Source organism: Accipiter gentilis, chromosome 28, assembly GCF_929443795.1.
Source record: "Accipiter gentilis chromosome 28, bAccGen1.1, whole genome shotgun sequence".
Classification (NCBI taxonomy): domain Eukaryota; kingdom Metazoa; phylum Chordata; class Aves; order Accipitriformes; family Accipitridae; genus Astur; species Astur gentilis.
In genome coordinates this window covers 8,312,936-8,336,091 of record NC_064907.1, presented here as the reverse complement: position 1 = coordinate 8,336,091, position 23,156 = coordinate 8,312,936, and the positions used below count along the sequence as shown (strand labels likewise).

At 42.2% G+C, this 23,156-nt stretch overlaps 1 protein-coding gene across 2 annotated transcripts in view; it reads right to left on the bottom strand.

The window, feature by feature from the left end:
* Positions 1-6,471: 6,471 nt before the first annotated feature.
* Positions 6,472-23,156, bottom strand: part of GREM2 (gremlin 2, DAN family BMP antagonist) — a 38,858-nt gene continuing 22,173 nt past the window's right edge. For both annotated transcript variants that reach the window (XM_049831143.1, XM_049831142.1), the window contains exon 2: positions 6,472-7,983. In XM_049831143.1, the coding sequence (XP_049687100.1) occupies positions 7,476-7,982 (507 nt within the window). In that variant the 5' untranslated portion in view covers position 7,983 and the 3' untranslated portion in view covers positions 6,472-7,475. The remainder of the gene's footprint in view (positions 7,984-23,156) is intronic.

Sequence of the window (23,156 nt, the reverse complement as noted above, 5' to 3'; positions counted from 1 at the left end):
CCCAGCAATAGACTAGGTATGGACTTGAAACACCTTCCCTGTACTCTGTATCTCCTTTGCCACTCAAAAATGGTATTTTGTAAAGTGTATGGTATATTCCAAATAGGCCAAGTCAGCATGCATAAAAAGTGGCATCTGCATCAGTTCTGAACATGCTGAAAACTGCATTAAGTTGAACTTCATAAGAATGCTACTCGATACAGTAAAACATTTCCATTCCTACTGGCAACATCTGTCTAACACAAATACTTCATGGCACTGCACTTAGATTAGGGAAAGAAATGTTACTCCTAGTGAATTGTTTGTATCCGTTTCATGTTGGCATTTGTAGTTTGTATTTTGAATCGTTAAGTGCTGTTTATACAGTATAATCAATGCTTTCCCAACTTGTTTGGTTGCCCTCCATGATTAAATATTTGTGGAACAAGATGTTTACTGTAACTATCTTTAAAATCGATAAGGCAGCATATTTTTACTTCATCTTTTGCCAGATAGTGAATGCCAGGTGGTAAGGGGGTCAGAAATCCAACATTAAAAAAAGAAAAAGAAAAAAAAGAGTAAGTGAAAAGCAGGAAAATACAGAAAAGCACAGAAGTATGACAGAGAGTATGAGAGAGATTTGGCTATTATAGTTTGTTAATATATAAAGCAGCTAATACTTTTACATGAACTTTAGAACGTATAGTATAGTCTTAACTACTGATCACTTAAGTCAGAGAGGCTTTTGGCAACATGTACATGACTTCCCTTTTGGAATTATCTTTACAGTTAATTTAAAACTCCTTTAGAGAGCGATTAAAAGATGCACATGGGGATTGACGCTTATGGAAAACAGTAGCCAATTCTAGTGACAGAACATAGACTAGCAACTAATTGACATCGATTTCACACTTAACAGAATTGCAGACTTTTCCTCCAGGCTTTTGGTGTCCCTGACTAGGAGGTTAATGATTGAAATCTGTGACTTAGGGCTTCCATTTTAGACCACATGCTTAATACCTATTTGCAATCCAGAATTTACTATATCAGTTTTGATCTGCTCAGCCGATAACAAGCCCTTCCTCCAGTCCTAATTTAAGAGCCCCGAACCAATCAGCCCGATTGATAACATTTTTCTTTCAAAGCGCACTTTTCCTGAAAGCAGGCTGTGTGTGCAACTGAATTGGATGCACATGCTCCACAGCCTTGGAGCCTGAAAGACACTGGGGTAAGGCAAATGAGCTCTAACCTGCTGGGTTGGGTTATTCCCTGTCTAATCTAGCACATCAAGAGACATTCCTAGCTGTCCAGAGGCTAATGTACCCTACAGGGTGTCATAAAAGGAAGTGCAAAATACGACCTCAGGAATCTGTTATTCTTCACATATACCAAGCACTAGAAAAGATGGTTTTTTCACTATGTGAAAAGCAAGTCTCCTGTTGCTGACAAACCTATGTGAAAATCTGTACTTGTAATAATTTCTGGCAAGGGATATAAATTACCAAGAATGGAGTTCTAAAATTTTCTGTTGATGGGAGTAACATTACTATTTGGGGAAGTGAAAAGAAGAGATTATTTGCTGTTACAACTAACTTATGGAAAAAACTTTAAAAAATAAAGCTATTTTAATGGCACTGATTCAAATCCATGTTTGTATTTATGTAAACAACAGTCTTTTCCTCTTAACTTTGCTCCTAAGTGCAAGGATACAGTAGCATGTTTTCATTTGTAGCCTTCCTGTTCTCTTCAGTACCTACAGTATGTATATTACTATACTAAATGAAATAATAGATCATCTAACAAAGATCACTATGTGCAATACTGTATTTAGTGTTTCTATTTCAATTTTTTTAGAATGTTAATTTATATGAAAATAAAAGGAATAATAATGAAATAACTGCCTTCTCTCTTCACTGTCAGGCTATGCTGTAGCTTGCTAGCAACCATTTGCTCCCTGAGCACCACATCCTGTTCAGGCTCCTGTGATCAAGCTAAAACCTTTGTGAAGAGATCAGTGGAAACAGGGCCCCTCTTCCCTTGCCTTTTGGAAGCACAGTGACAGTAATTCCCAGTTATGTGGATATATTACCTTTTCCCCAGGTGGTGGTAGCGAGGAGCTTCAGAGTCCTTTACCCTATCAGACCATGTATCACTCACTCCTCTGGCTTGTCCGTGCCTTCCAGTAGTGCATTTGGCTCAGGTTTGTAACCTGTTCCTACTAACACTGCCTACATAACAGTCTCAAGAAATTGCTGTTAGGGTAACAACATGCATTAAAAAGTATTATCTCCATATTATAATGTCTTCATATATATATATATGTTTTATATCATTAAAGTGTTGTCCAGCAATCTGGTAGGACTGTCACATACGTACATTCTACCCTTTTCACTGGATCTGCAGCATGGATGCTAAAAGTTATTTGCAAACCTCTCTCTCTCAAGAACAGCATTAAGGGCTGACTGCAGCTGGTGGTACCATGTTATGATCCTAAGATACAAGCTGCTACAAAGATTTTTCCCCTTTCATTCTACTGAGGCCCAACCTATTTGGTTGAACATGTCTCTCTTTTACATAGCTTCTCCCCAGCCTGTTTTCAAACATCCATACGATGTGAAGTAGCCCCACCATGTGCACCACCAAAGCTGACCCACAGCACTCCCAGAGCAGATTCCCAGCATAAGTTTCACCACTGCTCCTTTTTTCAGTGGCACACTCAGCTTTTTACAGAATTCTGGACTAACTATGTTTGTTTGTTTGTTTGTTTGTCTGGGTGTATTTTAAAGAGGTCAAACACCCCATTGGTCCCCTCTTCCCCCCATTTACTGAAACAACATCAATTTGACTTAGCTGTAATTTGTATTACAACTTGACTTAGCTGTAATCCTGCAATGTAATCCTCATGGACAAAATTCTGAGCCTTTGTTGATCACCAACACCACATATCACTCACCATTTCTTAAACATGCAGCGGCTAAATAAGGGCTTTCATACCTGAGCAGCAGATGTGACTTACTGAGAATAAGAGTCTGGTTTTTTATGAGGAGCTAAAAAGATTCATGTTGTTTTGCTTGCAAATTAAAGCCTTTCACAAGCATGATACTTTGTCACGTGTCATGACATGGTGGTGGTTAGCTTTTTTTGTAGCACCTTTCATCATCCCAAAGCACTTCCAAAACTTAAGTTAAGTATTAACCAACAGTGGCAGTGGGAATACAATTAGTGACATCTTCCATAGACTGATGTTTTTTCTTGCCCAGTTTTTCAGTGATCCGCTTAAAAAATTGGAAGCAGTTATTAATTTCATTGAGAGAAGACATAGCAAGCCTTTGCATTGCCATTATTTTGTTGCATCCTCTAGGTTAATAAGCAAAGACGAGTTTGTGGCAAGTCCATTATATCAGTTACTTAAGTTACGCCAGTTTTAAACTGCTATGGACAGAATAAGTGAAAACTGATGGAGCTAAGTTTTTCTGGAGACTGTAAACAGGTCAGCAAGGGGAAGAAGCAGAACACCATGCCTCAAACCATTCAGGTCTGCCACCCATCAATCAAATGGGATTCATGTTACAGAACAGGTTTTCCAAGAAATTCTCTTGCTTATGACAGACCTATCTGTACCTGTGCTGTACCTGACATTCACCCAACCTACTTGTAAAAGCATCCAATGGCAAGTCCATTGCCTCAAAGAGATGGTGTCTTTCTGAAGATAAAGGGTCCCTCTCGAGTCAGTACTGTTTTTTCATTTATTTCCAGCTCAAATTTAAGCTCTTAGAAACTCAATTTGTTACTCACACCAAATTGGGCCCCTGCCGAGGCGGCAGTCCCATGGTGGTAGAGCTTAACATTTACTGTCCCCCTCCTTCCCCTGTCCCACACCTCCACTCTAAGAAATATTGGATCTATCTGTGCTAAAGCTCTTTTCATCTAGCTCAAGAGACTTGCCTTGCTCTTGGATGGCCTGCACAAGGGGGAATATTTTGGATTACAGCACGTGCCTCTGGTACGGTGGTTCTGCAGTCGGGCAGTAAGAGGCTGGGAGACCTGGAGCTGGATTCGAGGCTGTACCACAATCAGTAGAGGTTCAGGTGGGTGCTGCACAATGAAGCTACCTCCAAAGCAGGAGAGCGGCTGAGGGACGGGTGGAAACGAGAGAGGGGCGGTGGAGAGCTGGCTGCCTGAGCTCCTGAGCTCCGTTTGGGCTGACTGAGAGAGGCACTTTTGAGTTCTGAGCAGAGGGCCCTGACCACACTTAGGTAGCTAAAGCCCAGCAAAACAGTAATTCGCTAAACCAATGCCTACTCAAAAAAAGAAAAAGTCCCCAAACCTATTAAATTGCTGAACTGTGAGAGGATTTGGGCAAGAGATGGGGAAGGGAGAGAGCAAAGTGTTCCCACAGATGTCAGTTATAGTGCCATAAAGGACACAGCCGTCCCTTACTAGTTGTGGTCTAGGTGCTCCTGCTTTTTTCCAGACCCATGACAGGCAACTCTTCTGGTCACAGGGAGGCTCATTCCTCACTGTGAGAACTCCCTTTCCTCACTGAGGTTTTCCTTCAAGATTATTTTGCAACCATCTTTTCTCTGGGTTGGAAAGAAAAAAAAAAAAAAAAAAGAAAAAACCAAAACACTATCCTACCTTTGGAGAGACATACAGCGTACTCACTCAAGAGCTGATAGCAACCATTAAAGCTCACCTATATCTTCAGAGGTGGTACTTTTTTTTTTTTTCTTTCCCCTATGAGTAGTTTGGTGCCTGTTACATAAGGATCTAGCTATATGTTAAGCAAAACTACTTAGGTCAGGGTAATAGTTACTTCTCTTACCACAAATGATGCCAGCAGTTCAGTGGTGGAGCTTTGGTTGTCTGCTTGCCAGGCAACCAAAAATCCAGAATTTGTGCATGCAGAATCAACTCCAGAATCTAGGATTAGTGCCGTTTCTTTTTCCCTCTTGCCTCGTAGGTAATTTTGAGAGGGGGGAGGGGGGGAACGACGACAAGTGAATAAGTAGCTAGGTTTTCCCAAGCTGTCAGGGTGAGCCATCCTTTACCTGTATCTGGTAGGATCAAAAGGAAGCCAGAGACTATACTGATTAGAAAGCAGTTGGACACAAGGTGTTGAAGCAAAGCCCGTACACCTGGATGCCATATAACCCTAGAGGAGCTTTATTATTTAATCTATAATTTAATAGTAGACCTATAAAATAATTACATTATACTTAAAGCATTTCTTCATTTTTTGTTTTCTTTTATAAAACAAGAATTAAATACAGTTTTAACCATTACAAGCTCAACTCAGTTTTTACATAAACACAGCTCCTAGAAGGAGCTTTAAGCTGCAGCATATTCATATTGCAAACTGGTGAAAAACCCAGGCAGGGCATAGCTTAAAGATAAAGATTCTTGCACATTTTTCCTAACTGAAGTTACTAGGGTGCTTTTCTCTCTCTAGTCCAAAATGCCTGACTTTCAGTTCATTTCTTTCAAGCGGAGACTGAGATCCCTGGAGTCTTAGTAGACTACAGCTATTGCCACCTTCTCCCCCCACACCCCACCCCAGCCTAGACCGAACGGTGCCCATTCGGTGGCTGGCACGACGCTGGCAGCACAGCAGCGACAGCCTCTAAAGCAATCCCTGTGCGAGGAGCCTCCCTGTGCACTTCTGACACGCTGAAAGATCACGGCCGAAAAGCCACGGCCGTTCACGTAATGGGGCTAACAGACCTGACCAACCTCATCCTGCCCGTGCCAATCCCCGTAAACCGCTTGGTGAGCTCTCGTGGAGCTCAGTCCTGAAAGCCTCTTAGAGCAGCCTGTCTCGCATAATAGAGACCTGTGGCACTGCAGCCCTGGCTGGCGAAAGTGCTAACCGCGTTAACCCCTTGAAGTGGCTGCATGGGAAGAGGCTGGCGGGAAAAGGGCTCCCACGGCAAGCTGGTTTCGCTAGATGCAGATGCTGAACTGCGAGACATGCATCAGGGAGTCGGCGTGTCATTTTTAATTTGTAAGCTTCGGGCAATTGAGCACGCATGGCCCTTGGTTTGGGGGAAGGGGCTGGTTTGTTTTGAGACGTAGGATTTGGATGCAGCTGGGACTAATAGAGATCAGAACTGTAACAAACGGGATATACAGGACATGCTAAACTCCATCAGCTGAATGACAATGTAGTATGGAACTGCAAGTGTTCACCAACACTGATTACACAGGACTCAAAAACTGAGTGGACCACCAGTACTGTAGCAATTACAACTCACTCTCCCTGCTCCTACAGCTGTGACCCATTCCAGCGGCACTGACTGATGGGTTTGTCCTTTAACACTAATACATTAACATGGTTTCCAATCATGGGAGAGACACCACTCCCAAAACCTGATGACACTGATGTAGCTTTTGTATTCAGTCCAGCAATGACCACATTTTGCCCTTTGTGCGACAGTGCTTTTATACCTTATGGGAAACATCGTTCCCTTAAGTGTTCTCAGCTCCTCTCCCACTACCCTCCCACCCTCCCTGGTCTGAGCAGGCATAAATATAAGGTCATAAATGGATGTTGTTCTTTTGGGAGTAAGAAACACACACGTCTGACACAAAAAAACCTACCGAAAGCCTAGTTAAACCACGTCCATTTAAGCCAGGCAGCTGACCTAGCAACTGAGTCTCTTACTCAACATCTTTTAATCTCTGGCATATTCTGCCACAAGCAAAATATACATGGCTAGGTCTATAATACTTTAAACAGCTGTTTACTATAGCTAGGTTACAAAATAAACACTGCTGCAGAGACCACATGTTCGATATACTCTAACCACAACAGCATCAGAACCCACCCTCAGTCTGCTCTGCGGTCGTGGTGGCTGACCCAGCGCCTCACCCTCTCCCCCTCGCTTCTTATCTGCTGTTCAGACAACCAGCCCAGAGCCATTTGTCATTGCACTATTAAAGTTGTCTTAAGGAGATGAGCCTCATCAGAGTCTCACTTGCTTTTCACATGTTACTCCTCATTAGTCTCCCTCATCTGCGTCCCCCAGTTCTGGGCAGTGCCCCAGCACTTCCAAGTGGGATCGGCAAGCTCTGGACCAAAGCACGGGGAAGGTGTTCTCGTCTTGTGGAGGGGACTGGAGTGTAGGGCAGAGGGCTTTACTCCACACAGTGGAAACATTTAATGCTGGATTCAGCCAACTGGTCACTTTGATGATCATTCCCAACTTCTGGGAGCCTGCTCCACTCCAGAAGATTCAACCACCCGGTGATATTGGAAATACACTGAAACTTTGTGGTGAAGTGCCTAACACAGCTCATTAAAAAGCGTTATTCCAGTAGGCAAGTCACAAGGAGCCCTTCCTTGCTGAAGAGATGCCTCCTGAAAGAAAACAAAACACAAAAAAAAAAGGAAAAGAAGAAACAAACCAACAAAATGCGCAGTCTGCTCAGTGGGAGAGGAGACGCAGCAGTAAATCCGATGGGGGCAACGCCAAGCAGTAGCTACAAGCCTGCTCTCACAGTTTGCCTGAGTTGTTAAGATTCACAGACATGCACCGGCACTGCTTGACCTTCTGGATTTTCTTGAGTCGGAACGGTGGGTCCAGCTCCGGGCACTCCAGCTGCACGGTCGAAGAGGTGACCTTGTGTGGCTTGCAGAAAGCGCAGGACTGGAAGGACTCCTCCTCTTTTTTCACGTGCCGTGGTATGTAGAAGGAGTTGCACTGCCCATAGCAGAAGCGGTTGATGATGGTGCGGCTTATGCAGCCCTCCTCGCTGACAGTCTGCCGCAGGGGCTGCGTCTTGCACCAGTCGCTCTTGAGGTACTTCCTTTCGGTGACCACCAGGGCCTCCTGGCTGGAGGCCAGCACCTCCTTATTCAGCTGCTGCCTCCGCTCCGAGTGGTTGCTGCTGCTGTCTTTGTAAGGGGAGGGAATGGCGCCTGCGGGACGGTTTTTCCTGGTGTCCGTTACTCGAACCAGCGCTGCCATCAGACAAACGGACAAGGCAAATTTCCAAATCATCCTGCAACGGCAACACAAGTAGCTGTTAGGAGAGACACATTTTCAAACCACAGAATTGCAATGGAGTTGAACTTTACGCCTGCTTTTAGAAGAAGTGGAGATCTTACCGCCTTTGTAATCCCACCACTTTTCCTAGGAGATTAGCTCTACTCTAGGGCGACTATTTATCGTGAAGAGGCCAGGCCCCGTGTTAAGTCACATCGCTCCCCCCCCCACCGCCGCCGAGCTCTCCAGCTACTCTTTTTCCCCCATAGGGACAACACTGCTTTGATCGCTGAAGCAGTGATTTTACAGAAGCTACAGCCAGAAAGGTCTCCTCCTTCTCTGTGAAATCCTGGGCCAAACAGCTGGGCAAAATCCTGGCTAGCGAAGGCTCAGGAGACTCTTGCCAATACTGTGACAGCTGATTTGGGGATGGCGAGGCGAGGGGAAGGGCATACCAGGTTACACAAGGTGAAGTCCCGTCTGCCTCTCCAGCCCCCGAGTCCCTGCCCAGCCTCGTTCCACACAGAAGTAGCGAGAGGTGTTCAAAAGCATATTTTTATTACTTTAAATTGCTTCTGAAGTTTCTTGGGGCTTTTATGGCACTTACAGGCTTGCATTTGTTGTCTTCGTGGGAGGCCGAAAACTTGATGGATTTATTCTTGCAGTAAGAGGAAATGCTTAAACACAATTTTGAGGACTTCATTACTGCAACGCCTCTTAGGCAAATGGTTTAAGAAGGTTTGTAAACAGGAGAGAATTCAATATTTATTTTAGATGTTAAGGAATAGGGTAGAGCATAAGCCAGTTGCTAAGTTAAAATAGTCAGCCAGTTGGCAGAAATATTTTTTCCTATGGTTGTCTATTACGGTTTCTTGTTCTGTGGAGCATCTCTTACCAACTCTTGGATCTTTATCAACCACTTGTCCAATTCATTTCAGTAATGTGTCTCGATGTGCTTCCAGGATATCAGAATAGACGTACTAAATTTCCTCATAAAGCCAATGCTCACCAGTGAACTGCCACAACTCATTTGACAGTTCATTACATGTCGCTCTCCCTGGGAAGGAAGAACGGAGGGTCTCTAGGGTGCCAGAAGTGAGTGCAGCCCAGAAGCTTCCCGTTAGGAGGTAAAGACACTTCAAGTCTTTCTAAAAGTGCTCTGCTTACCTTTGTTCCTAAAGGTCTGTATTTTTGTAATAGCATACAGAGGAAAGATTCATTCCTCTCTTCCCAGTAAAGCTTCAAATCCTTCCAAGTAATGATTTTTTTTTTTTTTTTTTCCTTTGGAGTGGTGCCAAGATAAAAAAATACCATCTCACCAGTAAATATACATGTCTAACACTATAGACACTTGAGATGTCGCATAGGTATTCCTAATGTGAAAACATGCCATTTTCAAAAGACAGACACCAACAGATCAAAAAAGTGTTTGCAGCAAACCTGCAAGAGAAGATGACAACAGCAGTAACAAATAATTCTCATCTAACAAAGCAGACCTAGCGTATTGAACCCGTGGAGATAAAGAGAAGGAACTACTGCAGCAGACTAGGTGAGATAACATCCGTTTAGGTGATTTTCTAAGTTTATGAGACCACAGTGTCAGACTTTGACTAAATTTGTAAGAGGAGAAGTTTGAAGTGCTGAAGGAAAGGAAAGTGCTAATCCTACAGCTGTGAACAAAAGATGTTCTGATGCAGAGTTAAATTTCACCAGATTGTGTGCTTGAAACAGAACCACCTTTAAATGGAAACCAGTATTTCTAAAACCCAGCTAAGCTCATTCTTCTGCAACAACGCTAGCTGCCCACTGACACCCATTGTAGCCATGGGTACTTTAAATCAGTGGCCTATTTTCACACTGCTTAGCATTCAGCACACAAGTCCAGAACTTTTGTCCAGAGTTTTTAAATGAAGCAAGACTAGACTTGGCTTTGCTCACAGGTATTGTCGCCAAGACCATTGGATGTCAACCCACACAGCCAGGCCAAAACCTAATCAGGTAATTAGTTTCAGTTGAATATAGTGTTCCACGCTTCCTTTCAAACTGTTCTCATGTTATTCTGCACTGAAGCCTGCATTTCAGTAGTAGATAAAACAACTGATCCCTGCTGCTTTGTGTTTTATATAGAAAGGAAAGGAAAAACCCCGGGAGTTACAAGCCTATATCTTCTAGAAAAAGACAGAGGTGAGCTCTCCACAAGATGCCTTATGCCAACATGCCTCAGGTGTACTCTTCTACTCTTCTGTTGAAACGCAAGCCCACAGAGCAGTAACTCTACCGTACTTCAGGGAGGGAGTCTGGTCTTTTTCAGCTGGGATATCGCCTCTCCAGTCTCATTTCTCTGATCCTGGCGGGGAAGAGGACAGTACAGGTCCAGAGGCACATCAGAAGGAGAGATGCACTCTTTCTGCCACCCCTTCCTCTTTTCTTTGGAAACCCTGTCTTACCACACCCACACACTTCTCATCACAAAATGCAAGTTGAAACGGTTTCCCTTTCATGTCAAGGATGGGGTCAAGTAGAAATCCTATGTAGGAATTCAGGAAAGCTGACAGAGCTAACAACAAAAAGTCTACAATATAGAGAAATATTATAGTAGCTTTCTAATTACTGAAATAGTTTTATGTAGGCATGGAGAACAACAGAGTAAGTAGGATTTATTCAGTAAGTCTATGTTTGTAACTAATAAAGCATTATTAATCAAAGCCACTATTGTAAGGTTATAAACCAAAAGCTACAGTACATGCTAGCAAGTACTTCTATAGACAGGTAGGAATGCACCACCTATTTCTGTCATTGATCCTTATCAAACCTGTACCTTAAAATGTTTACATAATAGAATAATAATCTATTTTATACTAGCAGGTCAAATGTGCATCCTGTCAGATCGTGGAATTTCTAATCACAGGGTTGCCCCTTACTAGCCTGCAAATCACCCCTTTCTAAGCCCTGGCACACAAACCCCCTATTCAAGCAAGTAAGGGTGCAAACGAGGTCACCTGGTGCCAGCAACACGCCAAGGACTACATATATTTTCAGCGCTTACATGCAAAGAGAAGAGAAACCTCAGTATTCTCAGAGAAACAGAACGCTTTGGTAAGCTCGGTTTGAATGCAAAGCAACGTGGTGAATGCTGTCTGTCTGCAGACAGAGCAGGATGAGAAGAAACACAAAACGTACTGGAGAAGAATCTGGCTTCTGGCAAGCACAGGGCAGTTCCGTCCTACTTAGATGGCACAGAATTGAACAGCGTGTGGCTGAGACCAGGCAAGAGAGAACTGCCTCGAAAGACCAGCGCCTCTCAAACTTGCACAAATGCCAGCTTGGGCCCACCATTCCCGCTGCGCTGGGGGACTCCCCACGGTCAAGCCAGTGGCAGCTCCCCTGTGCCAGTCTGCTGCTTCTTCCAGCATCCTTGCCAGCTGCTGCCAGTTCCCCCCATCCCTTTTTTCCAGTGCGTGAGCTGGTGCAGAAAACCACTTAACCTTAGACTGTACACCAAATGAGGCCTAGCTGCATTTACATTTTGCCTGCTAAGTTTGTAATTCTTTGAGATACGGAAATCAGCATCAAGTATGAGTTCATAAACTCATCAAACCTGTCATGCTGGAGCTGGGCTATCAGGTACTCAGGAGTGTAAAAAATCCTTGGCCAAGGAGGCAAGAACACCAAGATCCAGCTCTCCAATCCAGAGAGGTCAGGGCACTCAGTTAGGAAGGAAAGACCCAGGATCACCGTGTCTGCCCTTAGCTTTATTTCTTGTTTGTATCCAATTACTGAGTAACATAAAATATCTCCCGAGACAGGATCCCTCTTGTGTACCAACCTTCTGGCCCTATAACTCACATGTTCTTGAAAGCAATCCAGCTCCAGAGCAGGACAGGCAGCAGTATAACCCCCAAAATAGCCTATAGTTCTGTGGTTAGGGCACTTCTCTGGGAATTGGAGTATCGGATTTGACCTCAGAATGCAAGTGCATCACTTCTGGAGAAGTCCCCCAGCGCAGAAGTGGGTGCTATGGTCTGGGAGACAGGGCAGGAGGTAAGGGTAGCACCCATCTGTGCTGAGTGACTGCTCCACCATTTCCTCTGGTTTTCAAAGGTGTGACTTCAGTTTGGAAGCTCAGGATGCAGCTTCTGACTTGCAATGCCAGTTTTGCGGGTCAGCCTACTTCAGGGTTGCAGGTGGACAGAAAGAGAGAGGGTTGTAATTGGAAGGTCACTGTGATACTTTATGTTAGCTGCTCAGAAAATCAGCGGGTGTGAGACCCATTTGTTTGTTTTAGCACGCAATACTTACAAAACACTCGACATTATCAGCATTCCTGGAAGCATTCAACTCTCTGATACGGATATGTCACACAAGCATCTCCTCTTCACTAGGCCTTCATGGGAGGGGTTCAGAAAAAAGCCACAGCCAATAGTTTAAAAAAAAATAAATCTGCAAAACCTGTCTTACCATGGAACTTGAGAGCCTACCCATTTAGCTGAATTTAACGAACAGCTGAAAGGTTTGCCTTGGAAAATGGTTTCTCTTCAACTACCAGCAAAAGACAGGAATTCTAGGCTAGGTTAAATCAAGTATGGTTCTGTGGTACGCTACATACACGGTCACATTTGACCACCTGCACCACTCTTTTACAGTTGCCATCCTGCAAACTTCAGAGACACGAGAGCTCTCCTTTGGGATCAGCTATTCAGCCGATTGTGGGATTCCCTGTTACCAAAAAGTTTTCTAGTCCCTGCTTGCTTTCATATTAGACCTAGTCAAAAAAGCATCTGTATAAACTAGCCATATGTATATTAATGTAAGAACACAGTGTACATGGTCAGTTCTCAGCATTTAAGATGGGACACAAAAAGTGTTCCTTGAAGACAAGCCAGGCAATAACTTTTCAAAGAACTAAAACTTGGCTTTAGCAACAGATGTGGGAAGCCAGGAAATATCAGATTCTCTACCAGGCAGCCAAAATGCTATTTATTTAATTTATTAATGGTTAGGCATGATTCTAATGGTACAACGTTCAAATAAAGACTGCACAAATCAGGCACCTTTGTGCGAGGGAGGCATTTGGTGGTAACTTCTTCCTTTTAAGTATCCTTTGGAAACTATTGCTCCTGTTTCTCAACAACGTCAGCAATAACTGAACACTGTACTATATCTTTCTTTTCGCAGAGCCATGGGCTTCTTAGTAAATCATTCCATCATTAATAGATTCTCATGATTAAATTGCCAAGACTGAGGCCAGCCACAACAACAAAACACGTAGGAGATGGGGGTGGGGGGGGATGACCAAACTTGAAAAAAGCCTCCGAAAACCCAGTACTGCCGCTAGAATGTGTTATTCAGATATTCAGATACAAAAGCACTGCATTTTAGCAGTAAAGAAGAGTTACCATGTACTAGGAATACTAAGCATCGCTTTTTAAAACCACTGCATGCAACACCAAAGGGAATAATTGTTTAAAAAACAATAATTAATGCCATTACAAGCAGAAGTTTTTCCATTCTTGCCCTCTAAGAACCTTCTACAGTGATTTGAGAGAAAGCTATTTTGTTGCATCACAGCCCTAGCAGTAGGTGGTAGAGGGAGAAAACATTTAGTCCAGACTTAATAAACTCCTTGTACCCCCGCTGGCTGGCTTGGATGGAGATCCTTCCTCCTCTCCATCCTTATCTCTCCCTCCCACCGAGGAGATCCATCCTTCTCTCTCCCTCACACCAACACCTCTCCCCCAGAGAGGCCCAAGCATGCCCACGGGGAACACCACAAAGCTGTGAAGGGGACAAGAAAGGTCTGCCTGCAGGCTGGACGCCTCAGGAACCGTACTGTCCTGTCCAGGCTCTTGTTTGGTTTTTGAAAGGGGAAGGTGGAGCTGGGGTTCATTGATGCCAGCCTGCGCTCCTCAGGAGAGGACAGCATTTCCCCCATAATGCCAGAACTTTGAAGTTCTCCTTGTCAAGACAGTTCCTGAAGACACTGAATTTAAAATATTGAAAAATAGAGTACATCATCAATAAAACCAAACTACACAGAACAAAGCAGACAGTAGTGGGGACAAGCTATGCTAAGATAAAGCTAGTTGAAAGCACCTCCAAGGATGTTGTTTCATACTAATTTCAGCTCTCACTATAAATTTTCTACAACCAAGGGCTTTATCTTCATTTTTTTTTCTGAAGGAGTTGCGAGTTTGGAATTCCTGGTCCGTGCACAAACATATAAGAGGAATCAAGGACTCAACCAATTACTCCCATCATATCCCGCAATGTGTAATGTGTCAGATATGTTATTTTTAGGACAGGAGCAATTATGAAGAAAACTTGAGGGTAAACTCACCCTTAGCACTAAACCCAACCAGCTCAACTGATGGAGTTTTCCTTACTATTTTGTTCTCTATCTTTCTCATCTACCTTTACTGCCTCCAGAAATTCATGTTTATGACTGTTGAATGATTCCTACTTTCAGAACGATTCCTTCTTTCAGAAACTTCAGACAAGCTCATATGAAACAGGTTAGAATGAATGGAGCTGCTCACTTCATCAGAGTTAAGAGATCACATTACTTTGATGCTCCTCTTTGCACTTACCTCCTGCCAGGAAGTATACGGATTTAAATATTGTATTACTGATGTATGGTATTAGGCTCTCTGCAGGCTGAATCCTTCTTATCTTGCATAGCTTCTAAAAATGTACTTCACTTTATTTTTTTAAGTAGTATTACTATTGGAGGAATTGGGAGGATTTTCTCATTTTTTTAAAGCCAGGACAAGGAGTTTGTGAGGACAGTTGTTGAAGATTTCATTAGCTGAGATATCAGTTTTTATCTATTATATCCAAGATATGAACTAGAGTTCCAGAAGACTAGAGGGGCAGGGAAGGGGGAGTACTAGTGAAGCCAGCCCTGGTATTCTTCTTTGAGATACATTCACTAAGACTTTTATCCATGATAAATATCAATGCTTCCCCAAAAATACATACACATAAATGCAATTATTAAGACAATCACCCAACTAGAAGAAAACAGTGAAGGAAACTGTGCTGCAAGTTTGGGTTTTTTTAAAGGCTAAATGTTAGCCAGGTAATACAGTGAAGCAAGGCACTACCAACCTCATACTGCCCTGTATTTATCAATAGCAAAGGTTTGATTCCACAACTGTGTCAGCATTTATCATTTTAACACAGGAAAAGTAAGAAAAGGGGAGGAAGAAAAGCTGCAAAAAACATAAAAGCCAAGACATCCTACGGTAGCTCTGGTAATGCAGCAATGCCATTTTTAGGGGAACGCAACTACACAGAACTCCGATTGAATACTAACAGGTAACCAGACAAAGGCTTTTGGGAATACTGTTATGATTAAAACTCCTAAATTTTGTTGCAATTTCAGCTTCAGGAACTTGTGGTTTTGGAGCCAACCACAGACAAATGTCTGCCTGGTGAGCACATGTGAATTGTCCCAAGCAGAGTGAGATGTCCTACTCAGAAGTGTCTGGGTAGTCATCAGTACTGGCAGCACATGCAATACTGGGGAAAAAAGGGGGAGTGGGAGGAGGGAAAAACCCACAAAATAAAACCAGATTTCTGCTTGCCATCCATGAGGTTGATTTTCTTTCTCCCAACCTGGTTTTGGAGAATGCTGCAGTCGGTGGGGGGAGGAATAAATAAAAGAAAACTCCTTGGATACAAGAAGAATAGCTGTTTGGAAAGGACTGAAAGTTAGTTCTCCTATGAATCTGAAAAAGGTCTCTTTGCCAGAGTGAACCAGGTTGAAAAGATACTTTTTCTCCTTCTCTGTGTTCCTCAGCTTTTCAGCACGAGATAAAGAGCCCCAAATAGGCAAGTCAGTTCTGTTTGCACATGAACATTTTGTCCAGCAAGCAATAATAGCCTACATTTAACTTTATTCTTCTGTGCAGAAGGCAGCTGGTACACTCCCTTTTGGCAGTGTTTCATTCAGGAGAGAACAGCAGACTTCTGCCCTTGGGAAACTAAATCAGAAGGGAAGTGATGGGTTGAGCAAATGTCTTCATTTGTGACCATCCCTCAGCCTGTTGGAAAGGAGGACAGTCAACACAAGAATGGGGAAAGTTCAGCATTTAAATACAATAGCTCATTTCATTGCTTCCTCACTGGAGAATCAATGCTACAAAAGACTATTTTGCAATGAGTAGTCTCCATTATATTTTTGTTGTTTGCATTACAACAGAACATAGAAATCTCATCCAAGACCGGGGCCTGACTAAGCAACACAACTTCAAATGTTTGTAGACTAACTTGGTGAGCAACATATGGTGGGACCAGAACTGAGCACAGAGGGGAAGTGAGTTATTGGAGGTCAGAAATTAACTGAGAATGGACCATTTCCAACAGCTTTCAATTGCACCGCATGGCACCAATGCTCTTCTTTTTGATGATCAGTCCAGATTTTTTTACCCTTAGGCAAGTTTTTCTTTAAAAACTTTATATTTTTATATATGAAAATGGTTCTGTATGAAAATTTCCAGTATAGATTCCCTGAGTTTATATAGAACAGGAATGGAGTTAAGAGCTTTATTGCTTTGTAGCTTCAAACAGTGCACTATTCCTGGAGTACACAGCTCATTTTCTAGCTCACAGTAAGCGAGAAGACCATTAGTCTTCAATATATATGCACTACTATACTTGCACCATTCCCAAAAGGGGGCATTTGGATGAGATTTGTTCTAGAAGAAAACTGAGGCCTGTATGTTAAAGCATCACAAAAGTGCTAAAAAGAATTTCTGCTTGCTTCTCTTAATGGTCAGAAAAATCAATAATATAATCAATAATATCATTAAAAATCAGTAGGTGGCATGTAATCTTATTTATGAGAAACACCAGATTAATCAACAGAGAAGTAACATTTAAATTTTCCAGATTTGCTGGTAGATTCAGAGACTTGTATTCTTTCAGGCTCTCTATTGATGACACTATCCTCAGTTACTACATTATGACCCTTAAGTAGTCATGTTCCTCTCTGAAAAATCTAAATGTTATTGATGGTCTAGTGTTTATATTCAGAATTTTTGTAAGCCAATATCCTATTTAGAGAGCTGAAACACAGACGGTTCAAGTAAGAATTGCTCTTATCTCAATATCCTACAGGATAGTCTTTCTATTAGGTAGTATGGAAATTCACACACACACAAGATTTCAGCTATGTATCCCACCATTTTCCAATCTGTGATGCAAGAACCATCGCAGCTGTATTTTCATAAAGTTGTCCTAAAAATGGCACAGATTTATTGCTTCAAGACTTTTTCACTTACATCTATCTCTGCTTAAATTTGCCTGACAAAGCATCAGTCCTCCTGACTAAGGCTTATGGCAGTTCTGGGGACATAGTGCAGAAGACCTATGCCAATGAGCAAATAAAACAAGTATGAAGCCCATTCAGCCTGGTAGCCACAACCAGGTCTATGCCACGCCAACATGTAACTAAGCCTTACCAGAATGGTTAGTTTCGCAGAAAAGCACTTTTGTCCTCAGTGAGGCTAAATCTAGGGAATCCTCTCATCCTTTTTTGCCTTTTCTTTGGTTAATAAGCAATATGCAATTACACATCTGACATCCTCACAATTCTATTTTTTAATCCACTGACCAAATTTCAAACAAGTTGGACAGCGAGGCAGTTTTGAAACTCCTATTGCATTACTCTAAGTGTGTTTTCTCTTAGGGTATACAGGAAGGCATGAAAAGTATCTCAGGGAAGGGGAAGGAGGGAGGACAAGTCAAGGACATCACAGTTTGGTACCACAGGAGGCGTGAGTCGTAAAGAGGATGTTTAGGGTTACTGTGGTGGACTGGCACATCGAACACAGCCATAGAAAATCAGAGTTCATGAGCTCTAACATTCACGTGGAATACAAGATGCCTAGAAACAACAGTTGGTCACCTCAAAGTTTTTAATACATTCTCTTGCTCAGGGTGTAAGCTGGCACAAGAATCAAAAAACTTATTTGCATTACGTGTAGATGGAAGCCAGGCAGTAACGAGTCACTGCTGCACACCATTGTATTACACCCTTGGGTTGATCCTGTAATATTTTGTATCCCCTTTTGTTCACAAACATACTTGGAGAGTTACAAGATGTTTTCTTCTTTCCCTAAGAACACCAGGCTTCTCCTTGGCTTACTTTTGCAGTTACTTTTCATGGATTAACTAATGGTCCATCAGAATCCCCCTTTAATTACTTTTGCTTCAAATGTTTCACTCAGCTGTGGGCTTTGCTCTGAAAGGAAGCCCGTTCATTCAAGGTCTCATATGAGAAAATTCAGGTATGCAACTGAAATGCAATTCAAACCTGTGAGGGCTGAGAAGCACAGCAACCGCATGCTTTGATGGTTGTTTGTATATGTGCATTTGCAAGCCTATAAACAAAGATGACATTTGGAGTTCAAAACCTTCAGAGTTATATGACTTCTTGGCTACCCTAGTATGTATGTATGTATGTATGTATGTACATGCATCAGTTGATTTCTTGATGCAAGTTCTTGAGTTTGGAACTATTCTGACCTTTACTTTCAAGTTTTTTGTAAGATAACAAAAGGAATTTTCATTTATTTCACTACATGTCTATTGATAGTTCCTAATTGACAGTAATGTTTATGACTGTCATAGCTGTCAGCTGGACCAAAATAAATCACAGCAGCTGATGCTCAACAACTGTCAAAAGTACAGAACTTACGAGGTGCTATAAAGTCAGGAATACAAATAAAATTGTAATTAGATATGCAATATCACCATAAACATTGCTAAATACCTAAACATTTCAATATCACTTTCTAGATATACTGGAAAATGTATAGCACACGGAATGAATGGACAAACTAGTTTACTCACTGTTATTGGCAGTATGTGTCACTTAAGTAAAAGATGAATTTTCAGTGAAATGCTGCAGGATGACCTGTACTACAGGAAATTTCACATCCAAATACTGGAAACTTACTCCATCCCTCCCACTTCACACTGACGGCAACATGTGTCTGTCCCACATCTATGTTCTTGTGGCTTTGATTCATGCTCTGCTCAGTGATTCTCCCTCCGTCATTGCCCAAAGAATGTAAATATTTGTTCTGTCTGTATTCTGGTTTACAGACTTGGCCCATTATTGAATATGAAGGCTGTAATTCAATGATAGAAGGATCTGTTGCCATGCATAAACTGGGATTTTATGTTTTATGACTTAGGCTTTGCAGAGCAGCCGTCTTCCTACTCACCTCCCCCTCTCCTTGCCCATGACTGGATTACAGTTCTGTCTCTAATCGAAGCCTGGTATTATTCTATTTCTCTTTTGCTCAGAGGAAGACCAGAGCTATCATTCTGAATACACACCAAGCCACAGGAGCCTGGATGAGGTACTCTAATGACAGGTCCTCCTACACAGCACATTTGCAGTCTTTCTGCTAATTAATTTGATCTTCTTTGTCTAGACTAAGATAATACAGCAAGTTATGCTCATTTAAAGGAGGATTGTTAGCCTTTCAGTTCACTCCAAATGAGGAAGAAAGAAGAGTCAATAGACTGGAATCCGGGGGAGACTGACTTTGTCCTTGACTACACCATTGCTTATGTTTTCACTTGACCAAGACTTTGTCTCCAGGAGAACCCGAGACAGCACTATCATCAGAGGAGAGACTATAATCAAAATCAGATATCGTCGGTATGTGCATGGCAAGGCAGTGGCAGTTACACAGAAGGGTTCTGTCTACGATGCACTGCAGTCAGCAGCTTTCTTCCTGGCAATCACTTGGCATATACTGTTCACAGCCCCTGACATCCTCAGAGGGCTGAACAAACGTGTAATTAAAAACACACACAAGCTGGTTTCTTCAGCCTCCCTTCACAGAACGAAAGGAGATTCGGTAGTGCGCCACTGGACTAGTAAATCAGAGGCAAAGCTAGTAATGGGACCTAAAGAAGGAACTCCTCACCATCTGGAAGGCGAGACCTTCATTCGGCAGTTTTGACAATGATTGAAACTGTGGAGCTAAACAGTCTCAGAGCTGAGCTGTCAGTCAAATAAAGGACTTGGAAAGTGGCGTGAGGCACGATAAACAGGTGAACCGACTTGGATTTGAAAGTTCAGCCTTCCGAGTCAGGTAGGCAGATCCAGTTTTAATACCCAGAAAGAAAAGTGACAAGGAATCACGTTTCTTAATAATGGCAGGGAAGGTCTTGACCTACGACAGAAGAAGAAGAAGAAGAAGGGAGGAAGCTTACAGTGGAAATCACCAACCTCTTCTGCTCACAAACCCACAGAAAAGTGCCAGAGCTCCCCTTCTGTAGGCGATTGCAGGATCATTTCTAGCCTTGTAACCTCCGTTGCATTTATCATTTTGCAGCATCAAAGAGGGGAAGGATTCCAACTTTGGAACTTACTGGCTCAGGGATTTTGTTCTGGCTGATAGTAGCTGGGGACCCTCTTTACATAAACACAGCAGAAGATAAACAGCACCTAGAGGCTCTTTATTAACTTAATGTGACCTTGTTTTTTTTACAGTGTTTGGCCATAAGCCATTCATACTGTGTCACCACAGTTAAGGTTGGAATATTTTTCCCATTACTCACGCTTCCAAGCTCAGTAAAAGTAGAAAGTAAGTAAAAGGAAATCTAAAGATTCTTCTCTTTGGCTCTTTCAGAAAGCTATTCTCAGAAAGGTCAGGGAGGTATCTCGGAAAGAGTTAGCCAACATCTAGCTATAAATTTCAGTGTGAGTTGGCAAGCTCCACTTCTCTTCCAGGTCTATTCAAGGCCTCTTCCCCAGCTCTAACTTAGGCAGCACTTCCTTGAATGTAGCGGAGACAGATGACACTTCTGGTAATCTTTGATGACCTCACGTTACTACACAGGAGGACAAAAATACTGAGACTCCGTTTCATGTCAGTGCTTGATTTGATTGAGAGTGATGAACTGTCCAAGTGAAGTGACGAAGACAGCATCCCGTTTGACTTGACTACAATGTTAGATGTTAGCTAACATTTCCATATGTGACCAGTAAGTACAAGACTGATTGCGAAGAGGAGGAATGAGTGATCGGAAAGCTTGCTCATTCAGGGTTTGGGTGGTTTTTTTTCTCTTATTACAAAGTAGTCAGAGAACGCATTGTGATTACAATTTACACCATTTTACTAATCCTACCACTTAGAGCTGTATCAAGCATTTTTATATATCTTGCTGAAGCACCAAGGGAGATCGATCAACTAAAGGCTTTGGCAAACTACTTGTAATGGTTCTCCTAGCATCAACGGAGCTTTGTGTTGGTGCTAGGAGAACCATTGCAAGCAGTTTAAACTTGTATATACCACCTTATAAACCATTCAGTTGGCTCAGCAATGGAATGCCATCTGCACCACTTGCTAAGGTCCATTGTAGTTGATTAGACCAAATAAGATCATCCCAAGGAGAATGCTCTGATCCGTAGGTTTGCTCTGGTTCCTAGTGAGTGATCACACAACTCACATACTCATTTATGAGTGATTAGACCACAGGTAAAAACAACATTAGGCAGCCATGAACATGGCTCTTCTAGACTTTTTCTTATGTCTTGGCTAAACAATAGATTTTTTTAAAGAAGTTATGTGTAATAAGGGATTAAGAGGACTGGAATCTCAAATAAGGCTAGATGGAAAATATCTTCTGACACTATAAGAACTAGGCATATTAAAAGCCTTATCTCCAAATTGGAGGAAAAATTATGTCCTGACCATTGGCCTATGTTTTCACTTCAGATCAGCTGAATTATTAGATTCTGAATTCTTATTTTCATTTGGAGAAGGAGGTGAAGTGAGCAAAAATTGGCTTTAAGATACTTTCAATGTAAAATTATTACACCCTCAAAAGCCAAGAAGCCATTTCACAGGGTTAACATGAAACACCTTTTTGTCTCAGTAGTGGGAAAGCCCTAAAAAATACACAGAAATTGAACTAGGACCTTCAGGTGTTTTCAGTCTAAAGATGCTGATACCTCTTCCTGCGAAAAAGCAACTTTGAAAAAAGAGTTTTGATCAACACTTCTGAAAACTTTCATTCCCACTGTGAGAAGAGACCAAAAAAAATTCAGCTCTGAACCCTTGGGGCCAGCTACCACAATCCGTGTAGCATGATGGTCGTCAATGGGTCAAGGATAACCACAGCCCCATGGGATTTTTTATGCTTGTATTTTGAAAGGAGGCTCAGTAAAGAATTTGGCTTAGCAAAACAAGACTACGCTTCCTCTCTTCCCTTACTTAGTTTCAGAACAACAGCTTTTGCTTTGAGTGATTATTTCAGCTTCTGTAATTTTTCTCCAGCACAAAATTGTAGAGAAGCTCCATACAGATCAGACCAGTGATTTGGGCAGCATAAGAACATGGATAATGTCAGAGCATCAAAGAGAAATGGAATAGCAATCAGGTAAAACATTACCAAAAAAAGCACCTAGCAAAGATGAAGCTAAAAGTAGAGCACCTGTCTGAAAATCTGCTAACTTGGCAAAGAGCATTTTTCTTAGAGAACCATAAGAAGCTCCTAATTAGCACAGAGACTGAGGAGTACTAATTGCCACTTGGGAAAACTCTGCTTATTAAAAACACAGGGCACATTTGTGGGGTTTTTTTCTTCCTTCATGCCCCCAAATCAAACTCTTGTTTTACAATATGGATGACATAAAAGGCTACATCAGAGCAAGTGCACAATTTCATATCTACATATTTGTTATAACGCTGAAGGGGAGTACTTGAGCTTATCTAAAAAGAAAAAAAGGAGTTAGAATTAAATAATTAAACTGTATGGTTTAAGCAGAATATGCAACGGCACTGCAGACTTGAACAGGAAAGGAAGCAAGAGAAGCGCCTTTGAATTAATAGAAACAGCTAAGAAGGCAAGCCACTGAGTGGATTTATAGTATAACTGTGTAGAAGACAGGTCATCCAGACACCATGCTTTTCATGAAGTCCTCTCTATGACTATCCTCCACCCGCCTCCAAAAAAAATTATTTAAAGCTGCTTGCCAAGTCCATGGCAAAGCATCTAAGAGAAACCAGAGATGAGATTTAGGGACACTTCAGAAATAGGGGACAGGGACATACGTGTCACTTGAATCAACGTGAGCAATCCAGAAAACTCCTGTCCCCACACCTACAAAGCCTCTGGTTTCATCTTGGACTGTGACATTGCTTATGTGTCTGTGCACCG